Source organism: Xyrauchen texanus, chromosome 46 (genome assembly GCF_025860055.1).
Source record: "Xyrauchen texanus isolate HMW12.3.18 chromosome 46, RBS_HiC_50CHRs, whole genome shotgun sequence".
Classification (NCBI taxonomy): domain Eukaryota; kingdom Metazoa; phylum Chordata; class Actinopteri; order Cypriniformes; family Catostomidae; genus Xyrauchen; species Xyrauchen texanus.
The window spans coordinates 14,796,640-14,814,019 of record NC_068321.1 but is presented as its reverse complement, the minus strand read 5'-3'; the positions used below and the strand labels follow the sequence as shown (position 1 = coordinate 14,814,019).

Here is a 17,380-nt window from a genome sequence, read left to right as displayed (position 1 = left end):
ATTAATTGCGTTGTGATTTTGAGGGGTACATTGATTGTCAGAGACGTCTCATAGCAACCAAACTGAAATACGAATGAAATACTAATGTAAGAACATTGACTCGTTAATGGATATTGTTTAATAAAAGTGAATGTTTGTCACTGACTGTAAACCTCCCTGCCCTGGGTGCCGAAATGTTTGCGTTAGGGTTGCAACGGTATGAGATTTTCATGATACGATAACAGTCTCAGAAAATATCACGGTTTCACAGTGTGCAGTATTACACAATTATTATTATCAGTTACAATGACCTTTTAAAGGAGTGAAAAAAGATTTCTTTTTTTTCTTTTTTTTGGTTGAACAAACACTATTTTAATTGAAACTTGAAACCATTTTTTTTTTATTGAAGGATGTGTAAAAAAAAAAGATTTCTTTTTTTTCTTTTTTTTGGTTGAACAAACACTATTTTAATTGAAACTTGAAACCATTTTTTTTTTTATTGAAGGATGTGTAAAAAAAAAAAAAAAGTCTCCCTTTGGAAAATAAAGGGAGACTTGTTGTTGGCATCAATAAACGCGACAGGACATTTTCTCTCCCCCTTTTAAAAGAGCATATTTACTTATATGAGCCCATTATTATCCCATTTGTTTCCTAATTTCAAACATAATTCAAACAGAACGTACATATTACATAGAAGGAAAGGCTCCTCATTACCATGTTTAGGTCAGTGTAGCTAGTATTTCATAATGGTAATTAAATTAGATCTTTTCATAAATGATGCTCTTTTCCTCCTCATTGCTGTTTGGCATGTCATGGCTGTCTACTGTTTGACTTTCTCTGTAACGCTTTATACTAGAAAAGTTTCACTAGAATTGAAATTGTTCACATCAGTTTTGAGGTCTGTGCTCCGCAATATCGAGGGAACGCATTCCATATTGTTGTACGCGCACACCAGAGAGAAGAGCAGATTATGATTGCAAACTGGTTCCGTTAGACTCGTGCAAAAGTGCAGATGAGAAGCCTTTAGCGGACTGCAAGATTATCATTAAATCTGCCTCGGCAGTCCTTTTAGCAAGTTGACAAGTCTGACAGGCAGATGAGGAGGAAAAGGAAATGTGCACGTGCAGGTGAGATTCTCCATCAGGTTGCATTTTTTTTTTCTCAATACCGTAAGCAAATGTACATGGTATGATAAATGTCTATTTTCATAGCGTGAAACCAGTAATACCGGTGCAACCCTTGTTTGGGTGATGTAACACAAACCTGAATCTCAACGAAATGGGAGTTGAAGATTCCCGCACAAGTTTCTAAGTCAGAAGTCCGACATAAAGTGTCATTCCATTGCACTTTCCCCAGTTGAAAGATGGAAATTCCGAGTTGAATGGATGCTTCATAAATGATCACAGGAACAACAATACGGAGCATCGCGGCTTTCCCCACAGGATCGGGTGAACACACATACACCAGGCATGTGGCAGTGGACTCAACATGCTGAAGAACCGCATATACAGCAGGCGAGTGTTTCAAACAGCAAGACAGAATGCAGAAAGACGCACGTTGTGCACATTCTTTCACTGAGTTGGGCACCGAATCTTCACATGACAACAAAATATGATGCATTATATTTTGATTATGCAATCTTTTGTATGTTTGTTTTAACAAATTATTTTATAACATCCCATAATAATGAATAGACGATACACTGGAACAACAAGACACAATGCAGCAGACAAAAAGACGTTTGTCAGACATGTATATTATTTTATATATATATATATATATATATATATATATATATATATATATATATATATATATATATATACACACTCACCTAAAGGATTATTAGGAACACCATACTAATACTGTGTTTGACCCCCTTTCGCCTTCAGAACTGCCTTAATTCTACGTGGCATTGATTCAACAAGGTGCTGAAAGCATTCTTTAGAAATGTTGGCCCATATTGATAGGATAGCATCTTGCAGTTGATGGAGATTTGTGGGATGCACATCCAGGGCACGAAGCTCCCGTTCCACCACATCCCAAAGATGCTCTATTGGGTTGAGATCTGGTGACTGTGGGGGCCATTTTAGTACAGTGAACTCATTGTCATGTTCAAGAAACCAATTTGAAATGATTCAAGCTTTGTGACATGGTGCATTATCCTGCTGGAAGTAGCCATCAGAGGATGGGTACATGGTGGCCATAAAGGGATGGACATGGTCAGAAACAATGCTCAGGTAGGCCGTGGCATTTAAACGATGCCCAATTGGCACTAAGGGGCCTAAAGTGTGCCAAGAAAACATCCCCCAACCCATTACACCACCACCACCAGCCTGCACAGTGGTAACAAGGCACGATGGATCCATGTTCTCATTCTGTTTACGCCAAATTCTGACTCTACCATCTGAATGTCTCAACAGAAATCGAGACTCATCAGACCAGGCAACATTTTTCCAGTCTTCAACTGTCCAATTTTGGTGAGTTCTTGCAAATTGTAGCCTCATTTCCTATTTGTAGTGGAGATGAGTGGTACCCGGTGGGGTCTTCTGCTGTTGTAGCCCATCTGCCTCAAGGTTGTGCGTGTTGTGGCTTCACAAATGCTTTGCTGCATACCTCGGTTGTAACGAGTGGTTATTTCAGTCAAAGTTGCTCTTCTATCAGCTTGAATCAGTCGGCCAATCACTCTGACCTCTAGCATCAACAAGGCATTTTTGCCCACAGGACTGCCGCATACTGGATGTTTTTCCCTTTTCACGCCATTCTTTGTAAACCCTAGAAATGGTTGTGCGTGAAAATCCCAGTAACTGAGCAGATTGTGAAATACTCAGACCGGCCCGTTTGGCACCAACAACCATGCCACGCTCAAAATTGCTTAAATCACCTTTCTTTCCCATTCTGACAGTCAGTTTGGAGTTCAGGAGATTGTCTTGACCAGGACCACACCCCTAAATGCATTGAAGCAACTGCCATGTGATTGGTTGATTAGATAATTGCATTAATGAGAAATTGAACAGGTGTTCCTAATAATCCTTTAGGTGAGTGTATATATATGAGAGAGAGAGAGAGAGAGAGAGAGAGAGAGAGAGAGAGAGATCTGAAGCAACTGCCATGTGATTGGTTGATTAGATAATTGCATTAATGAGAAATTGAACAGGTGTTCCTAATAATCCTTTAGGTGAGTGTATATATATGAGAGAGAGAGAGAGAGAGAGAGAGAGAGAGAGAGAGAGAGACTTTGAAGCTCCTTTTATTTACAGACACTTATAAAAAAGACAATAAATATTACACTACACAAGAAAACATTTTAAAAAAAATCCTACCTACATATACAAAAATAGGTTTTTTACTCACATTAAAATTAATTATAATTCATAACATTATATCATAACCTCTCTCTTCACTTGGTTGACATAAAATACCTTTAGTACCCCGCAAAGAAAAAAAAGAGTCAGTATCATTTACGAGTTCATAAAACTTGTACTCCAAAATTAACCTACTTTTTACCAAGACCTTAAACATATGTAAAGGATCAACTCCTCCATTAAGAATTGTTTTATTCTTCCTTGTCAGCCAAATTGCCATTTTAGCCTTACCAAACAAGAAATTAATCAATACTGTTTTTGTCCTGTTTGAGGCACTATATTTTGGTCCAAAAACAAAAAGACCATTTGTAAAGCGAAAACCAAAACTATGACTCAATTCTCCCAAACATGTCTTTTAGCCTTGAACAACCAATACAAATATGAAAAAGAGTTTCTGAAATTCCACAAAAAGAACACTCTTCCTCTTGCAACGGATTCAAATGTGCCTTATATCGATTTGTTGCTATTATCCAATGTGAAATTCGCCATTGCAAATCTCCATTCCGTTTTTCAATTGGTTTCTTATATAAGGACCTCCAACTTCCTTTTGGGGAAATACCAGACTCAACAAAATCAGTCCACTTAGTTTCTGGAAGTTCTTTTAACGCTCTTAAATTGAGATATTTTACACAAACACAATAAAGAGCTTTCTTAGAAGTAATATTAAAAAGACCAAGTTCAGGCATCCTGAAAGAGAGCAGACTTCCTTCAAACTCCTGCCACTCTCCTACATCCACAGCCACACTGATCTTGGGAAATACAATCTCCAATTTTTCAACTTCTAGTGGCAGAACAGGAAAAGAGACTTGAATTTCAGCTAAGAGTTTTTGCACAGTTCGAACAGAACGAATACCAGTCTCTAAGGCCAGTTTTTCTGCAGTAATCCACTGGTCATTTGACCTAAGATGGCAGATCTTATGGATTCCTGCTCCCACCAAGCTTGTGCGCACAGTCTGTGATTCCAATATTGCACTGGGTATGTGAGAATTAAAGATTAAGGGTTCTTCAAGATCCCAAAGACTCGGCGTTTCAAAAACCTCCCTTTTAACAATAAAAATCTGCCATGCATTTAATACGGAGGCATAAAAAGATGGGAGCCCACTAAGATCCATCTCCTTTAAATTCATTAAAAAGAGATGTCTGTCCAACTTCAACCGTCCCACTCGATTCAATAAGGCACAAGCCACTCTTATCCAGTTCTGAGACTGATGATAAAGTAGTCTCTGAGCCGTTTGCAGTCTAAAAGCAGCCACTTTAGACTTAATGTCCATAAGACCTTGACCTCCTTCATGTACCTGCAGATACAAAATTGACTCTCGTAGTCAATGTTGTCCAGACCAGAAAAAATTTACAAACAATTTTTGGACTCCTCCAATAAAATCATCTGGTGGATTCAATAAAATTAATCTGTGCCATAGGATAGAGGCGGCAAGATTATTTATCACCAGCACTCTTCCCCTATAAGACAGTTGAGGCAAAATCCAGTTCCATTTTGACAATCTGGCACATACTTTGTCCTTCACACCTTCCCAATTTTTTCTTTGGTAGTTTTCAGAACCCATAAAAATTCCTAAAAACTTGAAACCAACTTTTTCCCACTTAACATTTTCAGGGATAGCTGGTAAAGGCATTGTTAAGTTTTGCAGATGATGCTCTCTCATACAATCCAATACTGTAATTAATAATATCAATATCTTTTTGTTCTTTCACAATTACAGTAATGTCATCCGCATACGCAGTCAGTTTAACAGAATGAAGATCATCACCAATACTTAAACCAGACAGTTTTTTTCTTAGTAGACATAAAAGTGGTTCCACTGCTAAAGCATATAGCTGACCTGACAGTGGACACCCCTGCCTGATACCCTTCTGTATTCTTATTGGTTGACTTAAACCACCACCAATCTTTAAAATAGAAGATACATTCATATACAAGAGTTTGATCCAAGAAATAAAAGCATTCCCAAACCCAAACGCATGCATTGTCTCAAACAGAAAACCATGGTCAACTCTATCAAAGGCTTTTTCCTGATCCAGGAACAAAAAACCTATATCTACTTCATAAAGTTTAGAGTAGTCCAAAATATCTCTGATCAGAAAAATATTGTCATGTATTGTTCTTCCTGGAATACAATAAGACTGGTCTTGATGTATTATATCACCCAAAACAGCTTTCATTCTATTGGCCAATAACTTAGCTATTAGCTTATAGTCAGAAGTTAGAATTGATACAGGCCTCCAATTTTTTTTAGTAAACTCAAGTCTCCTTTCTTAGGTATCAGTGCCAACACTGCCCTTTGACAACTTATGGGAAGTAGTTTATCTTTAAAACATTCTTGAACAACCTCATAGAAGTCTCTTCCGATGATCTTCCAAACCGCTTTATAAAAGTCCACTGGCAGTCCATCAATTCCAGGTGCACGGCCAGCATTCATCTGTATTACTGCATCCGTTAACTCCTTAAAAGAAACAGCACTGTCCAGAGTCCGACTCTGCTCTTTAGTGATGGTAGGAAGCTTTTGTAATAATTGTGAAATGCATCCAGTATCAGTGTCCTCCTTTTTATATAGTTCTGAATAGAAATCCACTGCAATCTTTCGCATTTTTCTTGAATCAAAAGTCTTTAGTCCATCTGGTGTTGTTAAACAGTGCATTTCATTTTGTTTCTTTAAGACCTTTTCCAAGTTAAAAAAATACGCAGTGGGAGCATCCATGTCATGTATAGACATAAACCGCGACCTTATTAGGGCACCTTTAGCCCGCACTTGCAATAAAGTTTCAAGATCTTGTTTCCTTTCAGATAACGTTCCATTTAATGATGAATCTGAATGTTGAATCATTCCAGATGTTATCTGAAAAATCTCTTGCTCTATTTCAGCTATTTGTTGTTTAATCTTTCTAGTAGACAAAAAAGTAAATTGCTGACAAAAAACTTTTATTTGGGTCTTTCCTATTTCCCACCACTGTTTCAAACTTTCAAAATCATCCTTTTGGGAAACCCACTCACTCCAAAACGATTCAAATTTTCCTAAAAAGTATTTTTCTTTTAACAACGCTACATTAAACTTCCAATAAGGACTTTTACATTTTTGATTTGTCAAGGCAATATTCGCTGTAATAAAATGATGGTCTGATACACAACATGGGAAAATGTTACACTCCATTAATCTATTATTTTCTGGACGCTTGATATAGAGCCGGTCAAGCCTAGCTGCACTAATCCTCCCTTGTGAAACTCTTGTCCATGTATATTGTTTTACAGCATTATTCTTTTCTCTCCACACGTCTATAAAATCATGTTGAACAATAGTACTTTTTAAGAAAGAAGCTGATACAGAATCTGGTTCCTCGTTATTTCTGTCTAAAAGAAAAGAGTACAGTTCCAATCACCACCGACAACTATAAATTCATCCAGGATAAAACTTTCTGAATAACAACGTTCTATCTGTGCCTCTATTTGGAGCATAAATATTTATAAAAACAAATACTTGATTATGAATTTCAGCTTTCACAATCAAAAGACGTCCTTTCTCCAATTCTATTTTTGATAAAATATTAACATCAAGATTAGCTGAAAATAGGATAGCTACTCCAGCACTGATATTTGTGCCATGGCTTAAACAACTTTTCCCTTCCCACCACAACTTCAACTCAGATTCATTATTGGAGTCACTATGCGTTTCTTGTAAAAATATTACATTATTGTCTTTAAGCCTAAGAAATTCAGACAGTAAAGCTCTTTTTCCCCCATCCCTCAGTCCATTAACATTTAAAGATCCCACTCTTAGTATCTGCACTATAGGGGAGAGAAAAGGGAAACAGAAAAGAAATAGCAGAGAAACAAAATAATAAAAAATAGATCCCACACCCATGTGCTTTTTATTTTTTTCGTTTTGACATTTTTGCCTGAGCTTTACGTGCAGCCGTCATAAATTTTTTCAGCCTAAATCTTTTTTGTTTCGAAATCACATCGTAACCAACAGTCTTCTGAGCAATCATTACCGATTTAATAAATTTATCACAATCAGCGAAGTATTTAGCAACATCAACTTTTTTCCCTTTAGTTTGATCCAGAAATTCATTTAATTCTTCCACAGAATAAACGTCATTCGTCGTCTGACTGTAATCAAATTCAGACACCTCCGAGCCGCTCTCACATTCCTCCATCTGAGCCTCATCGCTATCTTCATCTACTCTCAAAGCAGACTGCAAACCACTCTCATCCTCAATACCAGTACAAAGTTCACTGTCCTTTACAGAATCAACTACATCTTTCGGAACATTTAGGCCTCCTTTATTTTCACCATCTTGTTTAGATAAATTAAAATCACTCACCTCAGATTTTGAACTCTGTTCTGGAGCGTTTTGCTCAGTTGAGGACTTAACCTGGGTTGTTTCACTGGGTCGAGGAATTCCACAGGTAGAAACAGGTGCTTCTATATCCTCACCTTGAGTTTCCTGCCTCTTTTGTTTTTTTGCTGGAATCATTGTTACTTTTACAATTTTAAGTCTTTTTTCCTTATCACGATTTTCAGTGTTCTCAGTTCGATCTACGTGTTCTTCAATATTTCCGTCCTTCACTTCTTCATTCTCCATCTGTTTTTTATGCGGGCAAGTGAGATATATTAGTTTTCTGTGAACAAGGACTTAAATTTCAGTTCCTCATACAAAGCTATCGAATGGTTTCAGAAGACCTGGAATATAGTGCATAAAGTCATATGAACTACTTTTAAGATACTTTCATGGTGCCTTTTTATTATTATTTTGAAGCTTGTAAAAGCATCCAGGATATTCTTGGAAACATTTGCTTTTTTGTTCCTCAGAAAAAAAAGGGAATTAAATGGGTTTGGAACAACGTGAGCGTGCATAAATAATTTAGATGAATTTTCTATTTTTGTTTAACTATCCCTTTTAAAAGGGAAGAAACAATCAGAAACCATGTTGTCAAAATCATTTTCTAAAAGTGCTTTTATCAGAGGCAGCCTTGTCTAAGCATGTTTTCAAAGAAATTAATTTACCTGTCATAATTCAATAAGGACAGGGAAGCTCAACTAGGAGATTGATGCTGCGTCTCTGCAAGCTTATGAGCTGGTTGCCATGGTTACAAAAGCCACACAGTCGTTTGATTGGTGACTAGAGCCAATTTTTTTTTTGGCTACTTTTTTTTTTTGTAGAATCATTTTCAACCTGGACTTCCGAGAAGGCAATGCTGTAATGTCTAGCAGGGTGAAGTCACAAATTTGTAACGTCTATGGAACAGCACATATTAATGGACATTCATTTGTCAGACTACATAGACTGTAATGTGGTAACCATATTCTGTAGATTGTTGGATCGTATTGCGGACCATATCCATTAGACTATAATTTTGATATAATGAAATGAACTTCAACAGCGGTCTAATTGTTTAAATGTTAAATGTCATTGTGGTCTTTATTCATGTTCTGCAGTCTCAGCAGTTGTCTCTGTTCACGAGGAAGGAAATTAAGATTTTTTTCATACAGTTTCTGATTTTCTGATATTGTCTGATTTTACCCAGGCTGGTTCAGGGACTGTGACCATGTCTGCTGCCATCCAGGACTACCAGAAGTCTGAAACAGACAGACTCAATGAGGTCAAAGGTCATCTGGAGATAGCCTTACTGGAAAAGCACTTCCTTCGTAAGTAACCGTTAAACAAATACCTGATTTACATTCTTAATTATGTTGTTAGGAATAATTTTAGAACTCTCTTGATGAATATCTTCTTGCTGATTATGTGGTTCTGTTGCGGTTTTCAATTACCCAGCTATTGTTGTCTGAGTTGTTTCTTTTCTGTGGGATTTCTTTGCACATTTATGGCACCATTATCATTTATGAGGTGTTTAATAGGACAGTGGTGAGCTGCCTAATGATTTTGAAGCTACTGGATGCGCTCTTGCATTCTGTCTGTGCTATTGTTTTTTATTTTTATAATTTGTTTTTCTCTCCCAATTTGGAATGTGCAATTCCCACTATTAAGTAAGTTCTTGTGGTGGTGCGGTTACGCACCTCAATCCAGGTGGCGGAGGACAAGTCTCAGTTGCCTCCGCTTCTGAGACCGTCAATCCATGCATCTTATCACGTGACTCATTGTGCATGACACCGTGGAGACTCCCAGCATGTGGAGGCTCATGCTACTGTCCGCGATCCATGTACAACTTGCCATGTGCCCCATTGAGAGTGAGAACCACTAATCGCGACCATAAGGAGGTTACCCCATGTGACTCTACCCTCTACCGGGCCAATTTGGTTTCTTAGGATACCTGGCTGGGGTCACTCAACACACCCTGGATTCAAACTCGTGACTCCAGGGGATGTAGTCAGCATCGATACTCGCTGAGCTACCCAGACCCCCGTCTGTGCTGTTTTTCATTGTTGATACACACTGATGTCTTTAGTACCATGTTTTTAAGACACCTCTACAAATTTTGAAAAAGACATCTTCAGATTACTTTTCAGGTCTATGTTGCAGCTGTTTTTAAAAAAATAAAAAGTATTTATCAATATGTAAAAGATACTTTTTATTGCATCTCACTTCACATCTAGTTAGGACACAGTGTCAAGCTTCATTTTGTGTGTTGTTGCGTTCCAAAATTGTTTGGGACGTAGGGCTTGGAATTGATGCATATTTCCCTCTCTCTATCCGATTCTGATCCATATGGGTATATTTAAGTTATAATGTCCCTTTTGCTTGTGCTGCTAATAATACAGGGGACCTTCTAACTAGGTACATTATGAAAATATAAATTTTACCAATTATATTTGATTTGTTTTTCATAATTTTGGTCACATTATTGCTTTTTAAAAATGAACATATAATCTATTTGTTATATATTGAATATATAATTTTTTGTTACATGATTATTGTTTAATTAATAATTTGTAGTATTTACATTGATTTGTTCAACATCTGTTAAAACCTGGTACTATCTCTTTAAGGAAACCTAGCAGTTCTGTAAAGAGCCTCTGTAAATGAGCATGTTAATGAGAGAGACTCAAACTGCTTTTTTTTTTTTTTTATATGTTATTTACAATTTTCAAGATTTTCACAACAAAAGCAACAAAAAAACACTACAACACAAGATCAAAACAGAAAAAAACAAGCAATAACAACAGGACTGCCCCGAGTACCAGTACAAAGAAATAAAATATTAAAATACAAGATATTCAAAATACAACATTCACAGTAGGAAACGGATAAGAAAAATGCTTAAAAATACAAACATTAAGGTTTTTCCAAATAATTCAAGAAAGGCCTCCATGTGGCTTCAAATAGATTTTGTGAGCCAGACGCATTAAAACGCAACTGTTGCATCTGAATAATATAGAGCATCTCATTTAACCATCTCTTAAAACACGGAGCTTGTAGAGATTTCCAGTTGAGGAGTATTAACTATTTGGCAACAATTATGCCCACCATTAAAGCCTGCTGAATGTGGGGAAGAGTGCCTGCCATGTCAGAGTATCCAAAAATCAACCAATTTTGATCAGGATAGATGTCTGCTATATGCTTTTGAAAACAATTAAAAAATAAATACAAATTTTACTCAATTTGGTTTTCGAATAATGAAGCCAATGCATAACTTTTAAAATAAATTAATTTATACCTAGAATTTATAACTCTTTATTTTTGACAAGCCCTATTCCCAAACTTCTTCAGACACCACATTATTCAGCTCGTTGGACCAGGATGCTTTAAGGTGACTAGTGTTTACAGAAGTTGTAAAAGCACAAACAAAGCGAGGCACCAGGTGCCTAGTTTCCGGATTAGAAGAGAAAAGGTCATAGATCACATGATTCTCAGGTTTATTTATAAACTGCGGAATGTGTTCTTTTACATAATTTCTCATTTGCAAATACCGGAACAAAATAGAACTGAGGAATACTGAAATTATTTTTGAGTTGCATAAAAGATGCAAATTGATCTTCTATATAAAGATCACCTATAAAGCACAGCTCCCTTCCCCTCCATTCAGAAAACACTCCATCAATCTGAGGCACAAAAGAGTGAGTGTGTGTTGTTGGTGCATTAATTGAGACTTTTGGCAGTCTGTAAAAACTTTTGATCTGACTCAAAATCTTCAGAGAATTTCTCATAACATAATTATCACTTACTAACTTATTAGCAGGTTTCCCTGCTGAGAAGAGTAAAGCTGGGAGGGATTTTGGTACTGACATGGCTTCTGCTCTAACCCACAGAGGGAAAGTATCAGGCAGCATTTCATCCAGAATGCCCCACGGCCAGAAAGTGAGAACCCTTCCATTTCCTGCCAATAATAATGTTTAAAATTTGGAAGGCCCAAGTCTCCACACTCTGTGGGTTTCTGTAGATGGCTTTTGCTATTCGGGGTGTCTTATAATTCCAAACAAATGCAATAATAATTTAATCAATTTGCTTAACAAAAGGCTTCAGGTAAATGAACAGGAATGTTTTGGAGGTTATGTTAGAACCTTTGAAGAGTAACTATCTATTTTGTGTTCAAATGACCAAATAATGACAAAAGTAGTAGTAGACTAAAAAGTAGTAGTCTCAAGCTTTCAGTGTTTCATTTGAGTTTATAAATCATTTCCAAAAACAAAACAAAAAATATTTAAACAGATTTTTAGTTTTTTTGGGGGGGAGATTTTAAGGCCAAGATACGTGAAGTGCTCCTCAAATAATTTGAATAGTATGCTGTTCAAAAAGCTGGTGCTCAGATTTTTTGTTAGGGGAATAAATTCACTTTTACTCCAATTAATTGTGTATCCTGAAAGTCTACTAAATGAGTCAAATGTAATCCAATTATTTTGCGACAGATACAACAGGCATCTGCATATTCATTTACAAGACAAGACTTTCAGTGCTGCCTAATGAAATTACATTTATGCATTTGGCAGACGCTTTTATCCAAAGCGAATTACAGTGCAATTATTACAGGGACAATCCCCCCGTAGCAACCTGGAGTTAAGTGCCTTGCTCAAGGACACAATGGTGGTGGCTGTGGGATCGAACCGGTGACCTTCTGATTAACAGTTATGTGCGTTAGCCCACTACGCCACCAACACTCCTATGTCAAGAAAATGAGGGTGGGCTCTGATCCCTATTGCCAATAGCTCTAGTGCAATGCCAGATAGAAGGGGAGATAAAGGGTTGCCTTGCCACACACCACGATGTAAATCAAAGGCACTAGATCTGTCACCATTAGTCAATATGGACGATGTTGGACACAAGTAAATCATTTTTACCCATTCAATATAGCCATTTCAAAATCCAAACTGTTTTAATGCTTCAGACATGTATGGCCATTCTGTCTGGTCAAATGCCATTTGGGCATCTGAGATAATGGCTGCGGACTTGTCAGCTAACCATCGATCTGTATAAAGGATGTTAAGAAGCAGACGGACATTAGAGAATGAATATCTTCCTGGGATAAACCCAACTGTATTAGTATGGATAACTGTTGAAATATGTTGTGCTAACCTGGAAGCCAATATTTTAGTTAACTTTTTATTTAAGAGCGCTGTAGGCCTGTAACTCACCGGGTCAGTCTCTATTTTCCCTTTTTTTTTTAACAAAACACAAATATTTGCCTCATATAAGGAGTCAGGGAGTTTCTTCTTTTTAAATGAATCTTTCACCATTCTCAGCATAAGAGGAGATATCTTCTGATTACAAGCTTTATAAAATTCACAGCCAAACCCAAAGGGCCTGCAGCTTTGCCTGATGGAAAGACATGAGTAGCATTAAGTATGTCTGCAACTGAAAACCAAGACCAAGATCATACCTAGATGATTCACTTAGTTTTGGGAGATTCAAATTAGCAAAAAAAAGCAATAATTTGTGTCTGTATCTTACAATTTTGAAGTGAGTGAAATCTAAAAATTTACCAGCATGCTTCCAATATAAATGTTAGTTCCATAGCACAACATTTGGTTGCTAATGCGTGTGATTTCCTCTCATTGTAGTAGGGCATTGGCAACAGAGTAAAAGATCGATCTTGGGATTTAAGAATCGGGATTTAAGAAAATCTATATTTTTACCCACCCCTAGTGAGACGGCAATTCACAACACATCGCAAGTAGGTGTTGCATTCTCAGGATTGACACGAGGTGCTGTAGTGGACATTAGCATAAACTGTCTGCCTCTATAGTGAGTTTTCTCTTTTAACTCAACTACTGCAATGGTGGAGCAATAAATTAAAAGTCAATATATTTACAGCAGCTTACTTTAATCATTTTTTTTAATGGTGCAAATCTTGAAGGTAACTATCAAGCTAGCAGCATATAACCCAGCAGCTCTTGCCTGGTTACACACTGAAGCTAAGCAGGGTTGAGCCTTGCTAGTACTTGGATGAGAGACCTTGAGGGAAAAACTAGGGTTGTGACTGAAAGAGGTATTAGTCATACCAGCAGGGGGTGCTCACCCTGTGGTCTGTGTGGGTCCAAATGCCCTAGGATTCTGATGGGATGATATACTGTAAAAAGGCACTGTTTTTCAGATGAGTCATTAAAAGTAAGTCTTTGTGGTCATTAAATATCCCTGGCCACTTCTCGTAAAAGAGTACGGGTGTAACCCTGGTTTCCAGGCCAAATTTATATATATATATATATATATATATATATATATATATATATATATATATATATATATATATATATTATGAATTGGCTATATCACTCTGGCACACTATGGCTGCTGTCGCATCATCCAGGTGGATGCTGCACACTCGTGGTGGTTGAGGACATTCCCCCGCTAAAGTGCTTGAGTTCCTAGAAAAGGAATATAAAAATTTAAGGAATAAATAGATTTAATTATCACCCCCTTTAGTACTGAGGTTTGAGTATGCACACAGTAACGCAAGAATGCACATTAACTATGTTCAACCGGATGTTGACAACGGGTTGATCAAGCGCACGCATTTGCATACTTGCATAAAGTATGTTTCCCAAAGTTTATGTTGAATGCAATACTCCTATAAGCGCAAACAATTCATAGCACACACAAATATTGGCTGTAATAGTCCATTTTTAATTATAGTTGTTTTTCATTGATACTTTGCAGTACTGAGTATAATACAAGCATAGTTCTAATGGACATTTCATGTCCGCCATCTTGGGTGATTTATATTAGCTAATTGCAGTGAATTCTTGGATTGTCTATTCTGCGAAGGATACATGTAATGATGCCTTTCTATTTGGCTGAAACAAAAGATCCAATAATACATCATTATTATGCTGCCTACTGTTTAAAACGGCTTTTGAAATAAAAATTGTTCTCCAGAAAGAAAAGGCAAGTCGACTTCTCCGGGCTCCAGACCTGCAATATATCATGGCTTAAATTAGCTGTTCAGTCAGCTTGTCTGTCCGTTTATCACCCTAAGCAGTGGAGTGAGATCACTCTCGTTAGCACTCGTACAACCTCAGCTGTCCATACAGTGATAAACCCACCATGTATATGGCTGATCTGTGACCTGTACCACTTTTCAATTAGTGTGGCTGTCTGAGGCAGAGATTAGCCCTTCACTGGGGTCAATAAGTATACACACATACAAAATCCTGTAGGTAATTCAGGTTTATTGTCATTTTCAATTTTATTTTCAGTTACTTATTTCAGTTTAGTTTTGGTTAGTTTTAGGTTAATATTGTTTAAATATGTTAAACGTTGTGGAAATAAAATTTAGGAGTCATGACATTTTAGTAACAATTCGGTTTATCCAAAAATGTTTTTTAGTATTTATATCTGTTGCAATTATGTTTTCATTTAGTTTTCGTTTTAGTTTCCATTTAGCATTAATATCATTGGTAAGCATTTCTGTAATGTGTCTTTTATCTGCCTCCTGAAGTTTTTTCAACCTGTTGCAGCATAATATATAGTTTGCCACATGATAAAATGTTGTCCGTTCACTCTGTATAATGGTTTTAACAGTACATTAGTTGTGTATTAAGAGGCCGGGGATGTATGGTGTATTTTGACTTAGTGTTTATTAGTATGCATGTGTGCACATTGACCTGAAGCGCTGCAGTATTGCGGAGCAGCAAAAGGGCAGACTAGGACTAGTGTTGTCAAAAATACCGGTACCAAGTTGGTACTCAAACAAAAAATTATTTACGATACCAGAGTTTCTGGCGGTACCGAGTACCGGGTCTACCCGGTACCATTTCGAACGCTCTCAACAAGAAAAAAAGATGACGACAAGCAAAGCTGCAGCTACTGCAGAGTCTCAACTGAATCTTGTCGAAAAGAAAAGTGGAAAAAGCCAGGTTTGGCAATTCATAGGTTAGGGAAACGTCATAGATCAGCAAAAACCTATTTGTAAACGCGGCTTTCGCAATTTTCTGACGAAAGGAGGAAACACATCAAACTTAATAAAGCACATGAAAGACAGACACCCGGATTTATTCAAGCAACTAAAGCAGGTGAGTTTAAAAGCATATTATAATTTGCATTAGGGCTGAAACGTTTAGTCGACATTATCGACATCGTCGAAAATACAAAATTGATGAGAAAAATGTTCGTTGTTGAATAGTCGTTTGATCTCATTTAACGTAACATGAAATCACAATAAACTGTAACAATGACACGTGAGAGCAGCAGTTCACGCCTGATGGAGGAGAAGAATTACACAGATCAGTCCGGATGCACTCTAAACTTTCACAGTTTATTTTATGTAGATCACAAAGTATTAGGGAATTATATTTAAAAAAAAAAAAAAAAAAGTACATTCAGAAGCATGTACCGTTGTGGAATAAGCGGAGGCGGAGCTCTTTAAATGAAACACCCCGGCGTTACATCTTAAATGCAGTAAAATTTTATGCGTTATAGCTTTATTAATGTTCAAATAATACAGAAGCAGATCATGTTAATGACTATAAACTCAGAAACTGGCATTTCTCTGTGTGGTCGGTGCCTCTTCTATAAGTTGCGCAAATGTCCCGATCTAAGGGGGAGAGATTAAAACTGCACCCGGCTGAGAGAGACTCTGCCTCGGGGACACTCCAACCTCGAGCGCGGACGCTTAATGCAGCTAGATTAGAACTTATTTAGTCATAATATATATATATATATATATATATATATATATATATATATATATATATATATATATATATATATATATATATATATATATATATCCATATGCATTTCTTATCATGAAGAAAAATGGCAAAATGCAGCTTTATTAATAAGAGAGCACTTTGCACATTAGTTTGTAAATTGTTTTTTATGAATTCTATTGTATGCGTGTTATTTAGGTTTTGTTTTTTAGTACTTGGTAAAAATTTTAATTAAAAGTTGCAAAAGTTGAAGCAAATCTTATATAAGTGTTCAAAAATACTTTAAGCATACATTGTTCAGTTTTGTTATAATTAAAAAATTATATATTTAAATGAAAGTGTTGCTCAATGGCATATTTTTGTTCTTAGTTCTGCTGCTGATGTTTTGTTAACTTTGTTAATAAAAGAGTGTTGTTTAGTAACCTGTTTTTGTGTTTTGCTTTGGTACAGAAAATAGTATCGAGTACCGTGAAATTTCACTGGTATTGGTACCGACTACTGAAATTTTGGTACCGTGACAACACTAACCAGGACCATCAAACTATTGCTTCCCATAAAAGCAGACTGGGTTTATTAATATGATGTTACACAACAGAAGCCGCTGTGCTTGGAAAAAAGCTAAAATCTGATGAATAATGTCGTCATCAGGACAAATAGGTAGCATTTAGGGCTGGGGTTTCCATTGAGGTGGATTTTATATTTAATATTCAGATTAGTTGTGCATTAATGTGGGTTTTAAGGGCATATTCATAAACCTTTTGATTTTGGTCCCCCCAACCTTTAGTCTTTGCAAAGAATAGTTGTGTAACAATATCTACAGCAGAAGTTCGTCATGAGATGTGGGTACTGTATTTTCTAGGGGTCAGTAGCAAGCAGTCATAAGACGTGACTGCATACTTCCCTTTTCCCTCATATCAGTGTAATTGGGTCATATGATGACCTGTTTGGGAGCTGCATTAGAGAATTACATTAGAGATGTAA

The 17,380-nt window shown here is 36.7% G+C and overlaps 1 protein-coding gene across 4 annotated transcripts in view; it reads left to right on the top strand.

Annotated features, from left to right (window-relative positions):
• Positions 1–17,380, top strand: part of gramd4b (GRAM domain containing 4b) — a 58,291-nt gene that overhangs the window by 14,409 nt on the left and 26,502 nt on the right. For all 4 annotated transcript variants that reach the window (XM_052119420.1, XM_052119419.1, XM_052119422.1 and 1 more), the window contains exon 3: positions 8,884–9,004. In XM_052119420.1, the coding sequence (XP_051975380.1) occupies positions 8,884–9,004 (121 nt within the window). The remainder of the gene's footprint in view (positions 1–8,883; positions 9,005–17,380) is intronic.